At 40.1% G+C, this 17,846-nt stretch overlaps 1 protein-coding gene across 1 annotated transcript; it reads left to right on the top strand.

Annotated features, from left to right (window-relative positions):
- The first annotated feature begins 416 nt into the window (after positions 1 to 416).
- Positions 417 to 13,689, top strand: LOC137296018 (ADP-sugar pyrophosphatase-like). The gene is made up of 10 exons (XM_067827646.1): positions 417 to 568; positions 2,229 to 2,296; positions 2,922 to 2,971; positions 3,435 to 3,542; positions 5,009 to 5,104; positions 6,120 to 6,175; positions 7,808 to 7,853; positions 9,915 to 9,923; positions 10,788 to 10,841; positions 12,142 to 13,689. Exons 1-10 carry the CDS (start codon positions 500 to 502, stop codon positions 12,234 to 12,236), a joined length of 651 nt encoding a protein of 216 aa, XP_067683747.1. The 5' UTR covers positions 417 to 499; the 3' UTR covers positions 12,237 to 13,689.
- The last annotated feature ends 4,157 nt before the right edge of the window (positions 13,690 to 17,846 follow it).

Consider the following 17,846-nt stretch of genomic DNA (forward strand, 5'->3'; position numbering starts at 1 on the left):
ATGTAATATCATTTAGAAATAGAAAACATATACAGAGCTCTGAAAAAAAAACATGTCACGCCAAAAACAGATGGCTGGTGTAACCAGAACAGAGCTGTATTAACACAGTTTACGGGAAATTAGTATGAAAGATGTCAGTTCAGAATGTACATCTGACGACATGTTTTGATTACATTTGTTTACATCAGAGGGAACCATGGTACGAAGACTCGCGGAAACCAACGGAGTTTTCCGAGCAGCTGAAAATAGTTTACATCCGGAAGTCAGAGGTCACCAACGTGATCCAGTGTTTAGCTTCAGCAAACGTGTTCAGTATGATCACAGAACATTATTGCATACATCTTCGTGTTGCATTTTGCATGGTTTAGTGCGTGGCAGTTTTTACAGAGAATTACAAACACGTTTACTTAGCCGTTGTCAGTGGTTTGTTGTGAAGTGCAGATCGTGTCATTTTTGCAGAAGCGAACGGTGTGTGGTAAGAAACTAGAAAGTCCGCCTGATGGAGAACAACGACAGCGATGGTGTCACCTCAAGATCACAAAACCAGAGCCAGTTTATTAAACAAGAGGTAAGCAGTTTACGAGATCCTAGTTAAACCCTCAGGCCCTGTTTACGAGAGAACTTTGTATTACAAATGTTTCATTTAAGCTCAGGGACTGAGGCACTTTATGTTCTGTGTCAGAAATCACCGAGAAGTGTTGCCAGATATGGTGACATATTGAATATTGGGGGAAACTGGCAACCAACTTGACATATAGATTCATTGTACTACACTTCCATAAAGTAATTATTTAGTAATAGCCAGACTTGAGTGCTGATATCTAATCACATATGTATCTCTTAGGAAGAGGTTGTTAAATCATATGAAAAAATGATATATTTGTCATGTCTTGTCTGAGATGTTGGGTTTATAGAGAATCTCACCCAAATGTCTACTGATATCAAATATATCAACATGAGTTGATAAAGTAACAAATATCCAAGGCTTGTCAAGGATATTTACCTTTATCAATGAGTGTTGATAAAATTGCTATCAGTAGACACATGGGTGAGAGTGTATTTATCATCCAAAATCATTCTTCATTAATTTTCAAATGAAAATGTACATCTATGAACACAGCATTGGAATTAGATTTGCCATACAACAATGTCATAGCATTGTGACGTCATCAAGTTCATGACGTCATAGCATTGTCAAGGCATTGTGCAAAATCTACTGTCAAAGCGATATTCCAAGGAGATATCGTCCGATCTCACACAAGCGATATCTCCTGTGGAACACAGTTTTGGATGATAAATTATAGTTTGTAAAAGGTTAAAATAACACCATCTAGTATAGTACTTGAGGTATCAGTATTGACCAAATGGTAGACACTGAGACTTATCTTACCTTACACATAAATGTTGTTTTCTGATTGGGTAATCGTTCTTCTATTATTTTCAACGTACCCCACTTTCAGTGAAGTACCTTTCAGTGTACCCCGCTGCCAATGGCAACTCATTCGGTACTACATGTTAGTACTTCTTTATATCTTGAATAGCATTGAATCACACATGATACATGAAAATTACTGATTTTTGCGAATGCAAATTGATGGAAGGGACAAAACTCTAAATTTGTTATTTTTGTGTCATCTGCAAAATCTAGTGATGCCACGAAAAGATTTGCCTTCGTGTTCCAAGAAATACATTTTTGACAAAATGTTCAAATGTAGTCCGTGTGAATATTAAGAAGGGGTATTTACAAAGAGAGTGTGACGGTGGGAAAAACAGAAAGATGCAAGATTTGAATCATTTGATTCACACAGGTTGGCTGAAGTGAACATTCCGATACCCATGTTTCAGACAGTTCAAAATTTACCTTGAAGTGTTTGGAAGATAAATATGTGGTTTACTGGTCCCTCGGGGCTCATGGATTGACGTACCCTCATTGTTAGTTTATGTTCCCCTCACCCTTCAGGCTCAGGGAACATAAACCAACATCAAGGCTACATCAACCCATTCCCCCAAGTAACCTATGGATAACTTACACTGTGTGATGCTTCCACACTTCCGTTTCTGAGTGAATCAGATTGGAATTATGTCCATTTTCTATGAGAGTTTGGGGTCAAATGAGAGATGGGACGTAAACCCAGAAATTCCCAGAATCTGTGCTTTGTTCAGAAAGTGTTGCATATTACATAAGTTGCATTTGACCACCTTCTGAAAGACATTGTGTGTTCTTACAGGAAGTCGCACGGGGAAAATGGCTGTCCCTCAACAAGATCACTTACAAAGATCCTCATGGTCAAGAAAGGTAACTCTGTGAGCCACATCTAACGTACCCATACTTGTGCAGAATTGTTGGGAATTAGCTGTTCAAACATTATTATGTAATTCCACTAGCCAGAATGGGACAACTGCTAAAAATCCTGATCTTCTACATGCCTTTAGGACCTATGAAGATCTGGGTTAGAATTTGTCATCAGTAACCTTTGCTTGCAATAAGAGGGATTGAATATTACTCAGTGCGGCATTAAAATAACAAACCAAGCATCATGCCTTTCGGAAACAAATAACATTTTAATAACTGCCTCTGCTACATGGCAGTGGTGGGATGGTGCCAGATTGTATCCCTGCTGCGTTGGGGTTTGACTGTCCATGAATAAAAGGGTGGAGTCATGATGTCAGCTAAAAACCTTTCCTGACTGATGGAGGTGTTTACGTTGGCTGGGCTAGATGATACAGGAAAATCAGGGAAGAATAACTGGTTCTTTTCTTCCAAATACTACATGTGCTGCATATGGTATATGATTAGGTGGACAGTTCTTGCTTAGAGTATATATATGAGAGATATTTTGTTACATAACTTATTTGATTGTCTCATAATAAGAAGATTACAAAATTATGATAATATGTTTTTATTTGTTTGCCGCTATAAGAATATGGGAATCAGTGTGCAGAACAACAGGCTCAGCAGATGAAGCAGATGGTGAGATTCTGTTAAACTTTGGTTATCTAAATGAAACAAGCTGTTCACGTTTATGTTTGCCTTATGTTTTTGCTGCTGTAAACTTACACTAAGCACTAACTTAGCTGTCAGTTAAACTAACCAAATGTTAGCCTTCAGTTATAGCCATTATAAGATTTTAGAAACCTCTAGCCTCTGCTTTCCAAAAATGAGAGACATTGGTTCTCTCGGCTGGCCAGGGAAGCTGAAGGATTTTGATAATCTACAACCTGTAATCTGATGAATGTTTAGAGATGGAAACTTTCATTCGCTTCAAGTTATCCTTAAATTATCCTTACTGTTTATGTATTTCTGAGTCTACACTGGTATGTAATGCAGTGTTCTTTCAGTGTAAGGAGAACCTGATGGGAACCATCACAGTAATTCTGATGAAAGCTGTCTGATGCTTGTGACTGCATGTCTGATTCTACGAATTTGGTTTCAGCTGTGTTTGTGATCCCAATTTTGAAGAGAACCCTGAAGTATGATTGTGTTGTTCTGGTGAAACAGTACCGCCCTCCAATGAAGGCTTACACGCTTGAGTTCCCAGCAGGTGAGTCTAAGAGTTACAGTGAAACAGTAGAGATATCTCATGAAGGCTTAATGCTTTAGTTTCCAACAGGTGAGTCAGTGGCATCCGCAGTATCTCCAGGGTATACGTTCTGGTAAATCTCCACTATACCCTAGATGCATTTGATTTTATTACCTCCCTTTGCTGGTATTCTCATAGCTGTCAACCAAGTTAGTGACTGTTACATGCAGGCTTGCCAGCGTCAACATAGATAGCTACCAGTGAGACTCAGAATTGGGGGAAATCAGACAGACAGTTCTGAAACCTTAACAAAACTATATGCAAAGCTATATACTCCTTGTACCTCTTTCAGAGTACTTCTGCATCATCTGTGTTTCAAAGTTTCATCGGTTTGATAATTTAAGAAGTGAAAGTGAGTTGTGATGGGTATGCTGAACTTCCCAGCCAAGGGAGGTAATAATGGGCTGTAATTGCATCCAAGGTATAGTGGAGATTTATCAGGATGTACACCCTGGAGATAGTGAGGATGAGGCAGAGGGGTTCTTATGGTGAAACAGAAGAGATGTCTGATGTAAGCTTATGAAATTTTGGAGGTTAAGTTGAATGTTGTGTTGATCCCATTCTCTTTTGATTGAATGCCTGGTTATTGCAATAGCTGATGTGCAGGGTTTAGTTGTGATGTAGTAACATACAGGTTGGTTGGTTGATTTGTTGTTCAATGACACGCTAGCTATATTTCAGCTATATGGTGGTGGTCTGTAAATAATCCAGCCTGCCCCAGACAATCCAGTGATCAACAGCATGAGCAGCAGTTTGCACAAATAAGTACCAGTGAAATGTGTCAACTGAGACTGACCACCCGATCCCAGTAGTTTGATTCCCCACATGGTTACAAGGTGTGAAGCCCATCATTGGTGTCCCCAACCGTGGTATTGCTGGAATATTGCTAAAAGCGGCGTAAAACTAAACTCACTCATTCACTTAGTATGTTGCAGGGACGGTTGTGATGTTGTATGTCTATGTTGCAGGGATGGTTGTGATGTATCTCAATGTTGCAGGGATAGTTGTGATGTTGTATCTCATTGTTGCAGGGATGGTTGTGATGTTGTATGTCTATGTTGCAGGAATGGTTGTGATGTTGTATCTCCATGTTGCAGGGATGGTTGTGATGTTGTATCTCTATGTTGCAGGGATGGTTGTGATGTTGTATCTCCATGTTGCAGGGATGGTTGTGATGTTGTATCTCTATGTTGCAGGGATGGTTGTGATGTTGTATCTCTATGTTGCAGGGATGGTTGTGATGTTGTATCTCTATGTTGCAGGGATGGTTGTGATGTTGTATCTCCATGTTGCAGGGATGGTTGTGATGTTGTATCTCCATGTTGCAGGGATGGTTGTGATGTTGTATCTCCATGTTGCAGGGATTCTTGTGATGTTGTATCTCCATGTTGCAGGGATTCTTGTGATGTTGCATCTCTATGTTGCAGGGCTGGTGGACAAGGGGGAGACCCCGGAGGAGACGGCGGTGAGGGAACTGCATGAGGAGACTGGGTATTCAGGCAAGGTGAAGCACATCTCCCCAGGCAAGTCAGAGGATAGAGAGAAACTCCTGTCAGGGAATCATTTTGTAATAGAACTTGGAATGAAAGCAACAGAAATGTCATACAATTAACAATTACATACTAATATTATCTGTGATTACAAATCAGTACAATGACAGTACAAAATAGTGGACAGTACAAATCAAAGACAGTATTATATAAAAGTAGACGTTATGGCAATTAGCAAAATAGGCCTAGGTTGGGCTGGAAAGTGTTCTTCTCATGACTACAGCATGTGATGACAGGTGATGGTTAAAGTAGGCATGGTATGTAGCAATTATATATACCCTAATGTGACTGTTATGGAACTTTGAATAATATTCAGTGTTAGACTATGCAGGCTTTGCTGGACTCCCTGATTAGAATGTAGTACCTTCCAGAATTCTGTCTAAATATAGCACCCACAACCTCCCATGGTGAATATCAAACAGAAACAGCGTAATGCATTTAAACATTATGAAATACAATGAATACACTCCCATACATCATTACATTAAGGTATTCTTCTTAGGAATTTTGTATTTAGTATCTTGAGGCGAAGTTACCGAGTCACTGACCTTTAGAATTAGAGAATTACTGTTATCCAGTGCATGAAATAAGACAAAAACCCAGCCAGACATATAGACTGGTAACTTCAAAATGTTACCAGTTGAAAATTGATTTATTCAGACCACACTCCCAAGACTCAGATTTGGACCAGACTAATGGGGTAACTAGCTGTAAATTTAGATCTTCTACCAGAAATCTAGCCAGTCTCAGGCGGTGAGACAGGCCTGATTTCATCCAGTGTGTGAACCCTGTCAGTTGTCCATGTCAAGCACAGAGTCTTCCCTTGAAAGATAACCATAACTGAACAGAGCATACTCATGCTTTAACAATGATAGTTGAGTGGAAATCTGTACTTTGTAACACTGTACATGGGAGTAGAGCCAACTTTATCATTCAAGTACACAGGATACACAGTTCCTGTCCTGTGATGCTCCTCTGTGTTTTTCAGTGACCTGCCTGGACCCAGGTATTGGCAACACATCAGTCCGGGTGGTCACAGTAGAGGTGAGTTTTCTTCATTGGCTGGTCAGTCAGTGGAGATGCTGACTTTTCTTCAGCTCCCTACACAGGCTGCAAGAGGTGACCAGTTTGTCAGGTGCTGCTGGTCTTCACCTCCCTGCACTGGCCATAAGAGGTGACCAGTCCGGCAGGTGGTGCTGGTCTTCACCTCCCTACACTGACTGTAAGAGGTGACTAGCTCCCTACACTGGCTTGTAAGAGGTGACCAGTTAGTCAGGTGGTGTTGGTCTTCACCTCCCTACACTGGCTGTAAGAGGTGACCAGTCCGGCAGGTGGTGTTGGTCTTCACCTTCCTACACTGACTGTAAGAGGTGACTAGCTCTCTACACTGGCTGTAAGAGGTGACCAGTTAGTCACGTGGTGCTGGTCTTCACCTACCTACACTGGCTGTAAGAGGTGACTAGCTCCCTACACTGGCTTGTAAGAGGTGACAAACGCTCCTTACACTGGCTGCAAGAGGTGACCAGTCAGTCAGGTGGTGCTGGTCTTCACCTCCCTACACTGGCTGTAAGAGGTGACCACTTCCCTACACTGGCTGTAAGAGGTGACTAGCTCCCTACACTGGCTGTAAGAGGTGACCAGTTAGTCAGGTGGTGCTGGTCAGTGTTGGAATGAGGTGCTGCTCATAATTTCACTCTTCTGATTGTCTGGTCCATGATTTTCCATGCTTGAAATATTGTTGACATATACTGGTGTTAAACTACACACAGTGTGAGTTGACACACATGAAGACTTTGGGATCAGATTTTGATCAGAAATGATTATCGGAATGTCCGCATGGGATATGTCATGTGAACCTTGTTCATCATTTAGTCCGTCGTTGCCTTCTGCTCTTTCCACATCTTATCTAAACTCATTTATGCATACAAAGTTTTGTATGAATAGTCTGTGCTGTGGTGTCCAGAATCTGTTCACAGCATTTCAGTCTGATTTTAGAGATGTCTGTAGTTTTGGCCATGTTTAGAAACTTATTTGACTGTCCTTTTGCAATATGTATTGAAATTTTGCTAAGGTGTATACTCCATCTTTTGGGTTATTCTGAATGGTAACCTTCCTTAAGTCTTAATGATATGGTTGGTGTTGCCAAGGTGACCATACTGTCATGGCCAGCAAAAGCACAAAGTGAATGCGCAAGAGGGAAGCCATGTTGCCCTGTTTCATCTGGTTATTAGCACAGTTGCAATTCAAATTGCTAGGACAGTAAATATTTGCATATTGATGCTATTGAAACCAAACTTATCTGCAATCACTTCGTTTATGGATTTTGGACAGGTTAATATCAGGTGTCATTTCGATGAAAGTGGGGTTTGACTGGTTCATTAGAAATTTCACAGAAGTGTCTTATAATTTAATGGATGAAAGTCTGAATGAAGCATGCATGTGAAAATTGTGTTTTTGTGATAGAGACGGGGTTGACAAACTGTCAAATACGCCAGATTAGTAATCCAAAGAGCTTGAGAAGCCGTGATCAATCCCACCTGTGACAGACATAAAAACTGGGTGTTTAGATGTCATCGTTTGTCTATGTTTTTGAGTGTTCAGTACCCACATTTTGAACCGTTTGGTGAAACATATCACCTGAGATGAATTAATAATGTCATGATTTTGTTTCTTCAGATTGATGGGGACGAGGATATCAACACATCTCCAAAACCACGTCTAGGTAAATGTTCAGAAGTAATGCGCTTAGTTTATTTTTGTAACCATGTCAGCATGTGAAAGACAAGTTTGTGCCCCATGTCTGGCACCAGGGGTAGGCTAGCGGACAAAGTGTTGACTAGTCACAAGATTTTATACTCTTCTCACTGTATATTAGGTCATCTCTTGTTTTCCCACAATAACTGCATTTGAGGTTTTTGTTTTGTAGGTAAGACCTCTTCCCTGTTTTTTTTTATTTCCGTTAGTAAGACCTCCTCCCAGGTTTTAATTTTTGAAATTATCTTTTCTTAACACTAAATGAACAACACTGAAATGATATATGATTGTTTGAAATCAATTGGAAAATATCTTTCAAGGTTAAGCTCAAAGTGCAAATGTTTCCCATACAAGATTGAAACTGTGTCTCTCAGATATGTAGGCAGATGCTCAACCACAAGGCCACCTGTCCAACGAAAGAACTGGGGTTGAATTATCTGTTTATAGTTACTGTCATTAAGTTGATTTTACTTGCGTTTCAGTTATTGTTATGTAGGGCCATTAAATGATATACATTGTAATTATCCATCATTGATGGTATATATGTTAGGGGAAGACACTTCTCCTTGGTTTTGGTAGACAATGTAAAACCACTGGGATCCGGAAATCCCTTCTCCTCCGGTTTTACGTTGTCTACCAAAACCTCTAGGCATGTTTTTCCCTATACATAGTGTATGTTCAATTCTGTCTTTTGAGGCAGGGTAAGTTTTATCCACTGCGGTTCACTGGATTTTCTACATCGACTTCTGAAGTTCTCACTTGAATGGTTTTTGACAAGCAATTTCTCTATTAGTAATTTTGCATATTTCATACACAATAACATTCATGTCAAGGTCAAAGAGAGTCTTGAAAATATTTGTGTGTTTGAACAACAGAGCAAGATATCAAGAGTTGTTGACTGGTCAAGTTTTTGTTGACATTTAACTTTATCATAAAGGTCACATGCAACCAAAAAAACAAACATAATTAAAACACAGTTATCACTTATTCATGATATATAACATACATTGCTGATTCAGAAAAAATTACCAAATTAACAAAATTATAAGCATATAACTGCAAATCAAAAGTGCAATATTTTGTTCTTGGATTTACCTCCTTTGAAACAAAATAGCTGTGATACTGAACCCAGTCATGGCAGTGAGTGTGCACTTAAGTGTAGCAAAGCCTTTCCATTGGCTACTGTTTCGTTTGCCAGTACGCTTAGCTGGCTCTCTGTTTATGGCGTGTAAGCCCGATAGGTGTGAATTTCAAATTGCAGGTGGTCAATGATTGAAGTTGTGCATTGCATATTGTCCTTAGCAGACAGGCAGGCATACATATAGGTGTCAATAAACCAGACATTGAGTTTTCTTTGTGAAGGAGTTTGCTTATCACAATCAATTTGTTTTTCTTTTTATGTAACAAGTAGATTATTTACTTGTTTGTGTACACAACCAAGATAAGACTACTGGTCACAACCCCATACACCTGGCAGGTATACTGTTTCAGGCTCTGTGAACCTATTCACTGTGCATGAGTTATGAGCACAGTGCAACATGGCTGTTGAAATCAATGGGGATAAATTGGTGAAGTGTTTGAACTCTGATTTTGCAGGCTTTTTTCATCACAGTTTTATTTTTCAACTTTATAGGCTGAATTGGCTTTTTTGATGATTTGTTTTGGTAAGTGCATACCAAAAGGTACCAGAATCTGCAAACTTTTGTTTCATGTTGCCTGTGACCTTAAACTAGGACTTCACTTTCACACTATATAGGTTTGATTGGATCATTGGCAATGGGGCATTATGTCTCCTTAGAGAGACAACTGTTGTTACATGTGAGAACATGACTTTCATGCAAACAACACCTTATTACAAATGGAATACCGTATACAGCGAGATTAAACCCAGTTATTCACTCACTAACTCATGCAAATGTAACAATTGTTACATAGCATTGTATGTTACTGATTGGTTGATTAGTGCTGATGTAACCTGATAAAGCTTTGACATTGTCTGTTTGTCTTTCATGTACTTCATCAACATCAGAAGAGACAGGTAAGCAGGATTTGCTCACAGCAATATTTAATCAGTAATGCAGTTCATGAGTTTAGTATCTGGTGCTGAGTGAGGTTCCAGGCTGAAACTAAAGTAACTTTATATCACAGTGTGACGGCACAACAGCTATATTGAAGATGTCATTTTTATGTCCCCGCCATGTATGTGGGGGGATGTACTTATCCCCTTCTCCTTAAAAACCATGGCACAAAACTCATTTAGCGTATGTATGTCTTTTATAGAGACACTAAAGGTGTGCATCTCATATTTTGTTTTTGTATTTTATAGTTGTTGTTTTTTTGTAATGTTTAGAGAGATTTGTGGAATTTCTCCTTTGTGATAGTGAAATAGGGGATTAAATCTGTCCCCTTATCCACATAAAATGTTCAACAGAATTGATGAAGCTTATACATTTGGTTCATCGGGACTTGAAAGGTGTGCATCTCACAGTTGCATAGGTGTTCATTGAGCTTGTTTAGTAGAAATTAATCACCAGAGCACACTCAGTGTGAGGAGCACTTCCTACAGCAGTGGGGCATCCGTGTCCTTGGTAACAACTTTGTCTTGTTTCACATTGGAACTGCACTTCAGCAGGGATTCTGTTGATATGATGCGCAGTGTAAATGTCTGATTTATTGATTTATTATTTGAGAAGAAATTTATGCTACTACCTGAATCATGTTTACAGGTGTATAACCTTGTTAGATCAAACTAATACCCAAGAAATATTAAGGTGGGTCACAGAGCCTAGATACAAGTCCTGAGACAGGAAATTATCATTTCAAGATATAGAACTCAAAGACAGGCCATAGTCTCTGCAGTAGTACATCTGTCATAAATGTCTCCCTGTATTGACTGTTTCAGAATTCATAGACATCCTTGTTGTCCCAATGGAGGAACTGCTCAACAAGTTGAATGGTATGTGACTCATTGTTTGATTATTTGTGAGATTTGTATTGTTGACATAATCCCTTCCCTGGTCTGTCATTGAATAGTATCAGTGTTTCATTGCTACATTGAATACAATCAAACACATTGTACACACAGGCACCCTATATTTGACGTCCCAGTTAAGCTAAGTATGTTGAGGGCAAACAACTTCTGCTTCTTTGATACAATGGTATGCTGGCAAACAAGGATAAGTTGAACACCGAAATGACAACTGATCCATATTAGCATGTATGCAGGTATAAACCGTGCTCAGAAAAGATATGATATAAAATGTCACATGGGACCAAAAACATGAATTTTTTTAAAATCTTATCAGATTTAACTGTTAATGATTGGAATAGTCTTTAAAAATTTTAGTATTAAATGAGATGGTTTTGTTAGCAGACGCTTTGGGGAGGCATGATGTTGCAGAACACAACTTCCGAATGCGAACTCTTCACTGCATCAGTTTTAGAGTTTACCATACTCCTTGCATTGCAGCTCATTTTGTACTGCACTTTGTGACAATGTTCGAAGTTCCATACCGGAAGTTATGTTTCAAAGATTTAGAATCGGTAGAAAGCAACGGGAATATCTTTGACAAAATGAAATAATGACAGAGCCTTTCTCAGTAAAATAGATTTAAATTTTTTTTATTTCTAATCCTACAGGTGAGCAGGATGCAATTTTAAATCACTGCAGATAAATTTGAGTGCAGTTTTAAAGCAGTTGATGCTGCAGTATCACGGCCCAAGTCAATCCTTGTGTATGAGTGCCTCTCACTTGCCATTGTTAGCAGAGGGGACCAGGTTGGCCTCAAACAAGTGTAGTGTATTACTAACTGGCTACACCAACCATGCAAGAGGCTACTGACGAGGCATGTGCAGCTATGCGCGGAATCAGTTTCATCATCATGCATTGCACATGTACTAAATTACATCTGCTCTACCTTTCACAAAACAAAAAGGTGTGCTCATTGCTGTACACAGCCTACTTCTCATAAACGCTTTCTCTGTGCAGGTCCAACTTATCCTTGTTTGCCAGTAGGTGCAGCAATACAATTAGCAGAGTTATGTCCCCTTGCTGAGTCCCCACCCAAACCCTACCACATCCCCACATTTTCAGACAACATGCACAGCTCTGCCATATCCTCACAGGGAGCAGCCATGGTTAGCTAGTTTTCATGTGAGTAAATTGTGTGAAGCTTGTTTCATTTGTCTGTTGTGATTATATGGCTGAAATATTTCTGATAGCTCTCAGTCACCAGTTGTTTATTTTCTTGTTTCAGAGATGGCCCGCACTGGTGTGGTGATTGACTCCCGAGTGTATACCTATGCTGTTGCCATGGAACAAACACGGAAAGTAAAGAAAGTAGTGCCGTAAATGTCATGTCATGTCAACTGCTGCTGGAGCCACTGGGGCCGCTGTAATGTCTGTGTGTTTAGATCTGAGTCATCACAGCTGTACATGGTTAAGTGAATATATTCAGTGGAGAAGTAAAAAGTGGGGGAAAATTTGCAAAAAGGGAACAGTTCATATAAGATGCAATTTTCACATTTTGCTGAGGGATAGAGATCACTGTGCAGAGTTTGTATTAACTGCCCGCCCCGGAAACCTAGTGCCAGTTGTTGTTGCATTTGACTGGCAATTTGAAATATTTGTCAGCTCATAAGGCCTTTAGTGAATTTGCTGTCATTTGTTTTGTCTGCCATGGTCTTTCCCATATTTTTTTTTATTAATGGTCAAGAACCATCCTTGGTTCATCATGTTACGATAACTTACAGTTTAACTTCCAGATGTTTCATTGCCTTGCACAAAGGAATGGCAACACCAGTCTTTACTAAATTTTAAGTCTATACAAATTTCTCTCTGTGCTGTAGTCTTTGCCAATTGATTTTGAAGAAACAGTGTGAAACCGTGTACAGTGTTGAGTATTTTGTTTTGGAGGGGGTGCTCACAGTAACAAAATGGCTTAGCAGATTTCATTCAGGGTCTGTAGATTGTATAGCCTTCAGGCCCTGATGGCCAGCTCGCAAATTAAAGGTTGCTGAGGCAACCTAAAAAAAGTACTAGAATCAGTCGTAAACTAAGAAAGTGTTATCCCATGCGTAACATGTTACATTTAGCCACTTTCTGAATGTCATTGTATATTCATATGGAGAATCAGTAGAAAACTGCAGTCAAACATTATTCCTGATGTGTTTGATCTTTTTAGACTTTGACATTTTTATAATTATCATTAGGGGATATGTGGATCATTTTCAAACACCGTCATCGAAATACCGAGTACTAATTTTACAGAGTTACTGTCCTTGTTTTGTTCATCAGTCCATTTTTTGGAATGTATTAGAGATAACTAGTGATTAGTGTTTTTTATTTGGAAACTGATATTGAAAATTAAAATGTACAGAGTTATGTTACTAGTGATCCAGCCCAGTCAAGGTTTGATTATAGATGGCAAGGTCATTCATGAGTTTATCGTCTTGTTTTTATCTGTTATTTTGCTCCACATTATGTTCAGTGTCCCAGATCATTGTTTGTTTTCATTGTTATTTTACATGTATATGTTTTTACAATTACAACAATTCAAGAAGCATGTTAGTGTCAGTATGGATCCCTGTGAAAGTAGATAGTTAATACCACTTCACTTTTTCATTAACAAGTTATGTGGTGTATTACAAGCTCAAAGAAATCTCCCTGTTTGTGTAGGGCACTCGTTATTCCATGGTATTATGAAATTGATTTCAACACATGACTGAATCTATTTTCAAAGCAAATTTCAAGGAAATCAACATTTGCTTCATTGTTGATCAATAAACACATTTAACCACAGACACATGTGGCTCATGTTTTTCATGTGAGTAAAATAACCAGGAGAGGGTGGACACTCATGTCATGCCAGGTCATGTTTATGCAACTGGTTGTATGTACATGACAGGACATGGATGTCCCCTCATTAACTGGTTGGTTGTCTGATTTTAACCCCAAACTCCAAAATCCCAGCTAAGTCTGGACCAGACAGTCCAGTGATCAGCATCATCAGTGAAAATACTTGGGATATGCTGGTATGTAAGATGGAGTAAGGCAACATCTGTATCTTCATTTGTAATGTTGTGGGCCCACTTGCACAAAGCGATCTTGGCGCTACAATGATTGTTAACTGTATTGTCCAACATAGGCTTAAGACTGAAATAGCGCTAAGATCTCTGTGCAAGTGGGAAAAGAACATTGCAAATGAAGATTTTGGACTGAGCAGGACACGCTGAGGCCACGCCTAGGCCATGTACACCTGGAAATAAGTTTCCACTCCTATGAGGACCACTGGCCCGTATACAGAGAAAGGGCATATGCACATGCTTGTTCATCCTCGATATCTCCAGGGTATACGTTCCGAAAAGTCTCCACTATACCCTGGACGCATCTACGGGTCGGCCCGATAATTTTATTACCTCCCTTTGCTGGCTCCGCATTCTCACAGTAGCCAATCAGCAAGGCATCCGTTATAACCGAACTTGCCAGTGTCAACACAGGTGCGACTCACAATTTGAGGAAATCATACAGGCAAATTTATAGGTCCGAAACCTTTTTAGAAACATGTGCAAGAAATCCATCTACCCCTTTCAGAGAACCTCTGCATGGTTTGTTTGCCAAGTTTAATCGGTTAGAGAATTTGAAAAGCGACAGTGAGTTCTGATTGGTTCGCTCAACTTCCCAGCGTAGACACCTGATTGGATAAAAAGCCAGCCGAGGGAGGTAATAAAATTATTGGGCCGACCCGTCGATGCGTCCAGGATATAGTGGAGACTTTTCGGAACGTATACCCTGGAGATATCGAGGATGGTGCTTGTTGGACAATAATCGTATGAGAAGAAACACATTTTCGGTATTTCATAAGTGTAGTCAGCATAGTAACCTTAGTGTAATGTTAAAGAATGGGCGTTAAGGTTAGCCTTAATAAATTGCTTCTTGAAAGGAGCCCATGGATGAAAACACTGAGCTGTACAGGCTTTAAGGGCCAGGTCTGTGTATAAAAGTGGTACCTGTAACATATTTACCCTGAGTGAAACAAAAACAAAACTCAGTATAAGTAAACTTAGTCTCAGTATTATTCGTTAAATTGAAATATTTGACGGTTTACTTGCAATCTAAGAAGTATACACAAAAAACCCGAGAATATCAACAATGCATGAAAGTAATGTTGCTTTGCTTACACCACCAGTCTGATTGTAACATTGTCCTAAAAATAGAGATTGTGACTGTATGAACACCAGTGGCGACCACATCATTACTTGGCATCGAAACCCTCTCGCACTCATCATGTATACCAGACACCTCACTATCCTCGTGGGAATCACCTAATATACGTCATAGACCACATGCGTCAATCCCTGCACATTTTAAACATGGGATCTTTAGTTAGAAATGGCGTCCAAGATAGTCTTCAGCATGATGGATGGGGGCTCATTTTGGGTCTCCCAACAGGCCATAGTAACGGCAGTTGAGTTGTTCAGCAAACAAACGATGACCTCTGAGAACCGTCAGGTCTGAATAACTGAACACTAGCAACTGGAAGGTTATCAAAATGTGGCACGATGGCGGTACTCAATACTTCCTGTTGACAACGCTGTCCACTAAATGGTTATCCAAGTGTGGTACAGCGGCAGTGCTCAGTACGTCCTGTTCACAACGTTGTACACTGACGGGATGGTTATCAAAATGTGGCACGACGGCGGTACTCAGTACTTCCTGTTCACAACGTTGTACACTGACGGGATGGTTATCAAAATGTGGCACGACGGCGGTACTCAGTACTTCCTGTTCACAACGTTGTACACTGACGGGATGGTTATCAAAATGTGGCACGACGGCGGCACTCAGTACTTCCTGTTCACAACGTTGTACACTGACGGGATGGTTATCAAAATGTGGCACGACGGCGGCACTCAGTACTTCATGTTCAGGTATTGTTATGAGATATAATTTGCAACCACTCACTGTCACTGGGCTATCACAAATGGGTTAAGCTACATGGATCATAAGTCTTATGTATCAGTAAAGTTCACTGTAGTGCACATACTGCAGTATTTATCTAAGTTGATTATAACACAATGTGCTTGGCGCCTTCGCAACATGTGATCAGGCGATCCCCAGCTTGTGTGAAACAACTGCTTTACCTACAAATGCACCCCAGTAGAGTGTGATCGCACCTTTGGAACAAACTGTTATAACTATTCTTGTCTTCGGGTGGTGCTTAATTAGTGTTCACGTGTATATTTCCCTTCTGTTGTAGGGCAGTTCAAAGTAATCCTGTGAGCGGACAGACCTCAAATAAGACGAAGTTCGTAGCCGGGTAGTGATGGTTGGCCAAGCTTGACTTGTAAGTTTGAAGGCCTTGACTCTTGCCTGTGGTGACACACAAGTGGTCTGTGGTGTCTCGCCCATGACAAATATGCGTCTGTCCAGCTGGCAGTAAGATTGTCCGGTAAGATTAAACTGTCAGCAATGTTACAGCAATATCACGGCGGGAGACACCAGAAAGGCACGTCACACACTGTACCCATATAGGGAATCGTACCTAGTAGTAGTAGTAGTAGTAGTAGTAGTAGTAGTAGTAGTAGTAGTAGTAGATGCAACAGCAGAAGGAGGAGGAAGAGGCTGAGAAGGTTGTTGTAGTGTTGTGACTGCTCTGTTACCCTGTGCAGAGAGAAAAAGACACGAGACACAGAAATGGTACTATTTTATTCCGTGTAAGTATGTATAGTAGAATGTAATGTATGACATTACTGATTTTGTCACGACTATCGGTGGCCTATACCGCTACTGACTAAGGTCAGGATTGACTATTTGCTATATACTAGTACATGTAATGTTGTAACGTAATGCAACATAACCTCATTTGAAATACAACCTGAGGTGCCATATTTTCATCGAGGAATATGATATCGGCTTCGAATCCTAGATCTGCCTCGGTAATACGTCTGCCTCTAAACCCTCGACCCCAGGGCTCGATTCCCCTTAATGGGACAATGAAACCCATTTCTTGCGTCCTCATCTGTGAAAATTCTGAAAAAAACATTGCTTAAAGAGGCGTAAAGCCAAACGCACTCGCCCACTCACTCGCTCCACCACTCCCTATTCACAAATGTAGGTAATATGTTAAACATCTATTCCTTCACACTGCAGTACAGTGGAGATATAACTCAGCGCGGGTGGCAGCTTCCGCCCCCAAAGCGTCATACCCTAACGGGTATGTCTAACCTTAATGAGAACAGTAGGGTAGCCTAGTGGTTAAAGCGTCACGTCCAGGTTCGATTCCCCTCATTGATACTATGTGTGAAACCCATTTCAGGTGTTCCCCGCCGTGATATTGCTGGAAAATTGTCGTTAAAAAGCGACGTAAAACGCGACTCACTCACTCTAACCTCAATGGAAGATTGTGTCGTTTCAAAAGCACGATATGTGTGTTAATTTTGATATAGCTTCACAACCTTCAGTGCCAGCATCTTCTCCTTCACGTTTTAGTGGCGTATCTCGCAAATATTATACAGATTAACTGTTTTATCACACATACGTCTTTTTTGTATATCTAACAATTCGTCGGCGAAAGGTTTGCCCGTTTAAATGCTCAACGTAAGATTCAAAAGATAAAGGCAGAAAATATTGGCACAGCTCCAATGTCACGCATAACAAAACAATGCCTACATGTTATCGCTCGGAAAATCAACATTTCTGGAGCTATATCGACGACAACGAATTTCACAAAGAAAACTTACTTGATAGGTTATAACCTCCTAAATGAGAATTTTCAAATAGTTTGCCAAAAATGGTCGTATATGGTACAATAAAGGAATAGCGTCCATTGTTTGATCTGTCACATGCTGTGGCGTCCGTTACCGGTGATTCTTGGGTATATGCGCAAGAATGGATGCTATACTATGACACTTTCCATCAGGGGGTTAATTGATCACGACATTCAAGCGGTTCTCCGGTTCT

The sequence above is a fragment of the Haliotis asinina genome, chromosome 9 (genome assembly GCF_037392515.1).
Source record: "Haliotis asinina isolate JCU_RB_2024 chromosome 9, JCU_Hal_asi_v2, whole genome shotgun sequence".
NCBI lineage: Eukaryota > Metazoa > Mollusca > Gastropoda > Lepetellida > Haliotidae > Haliotis > Haliotis asinina.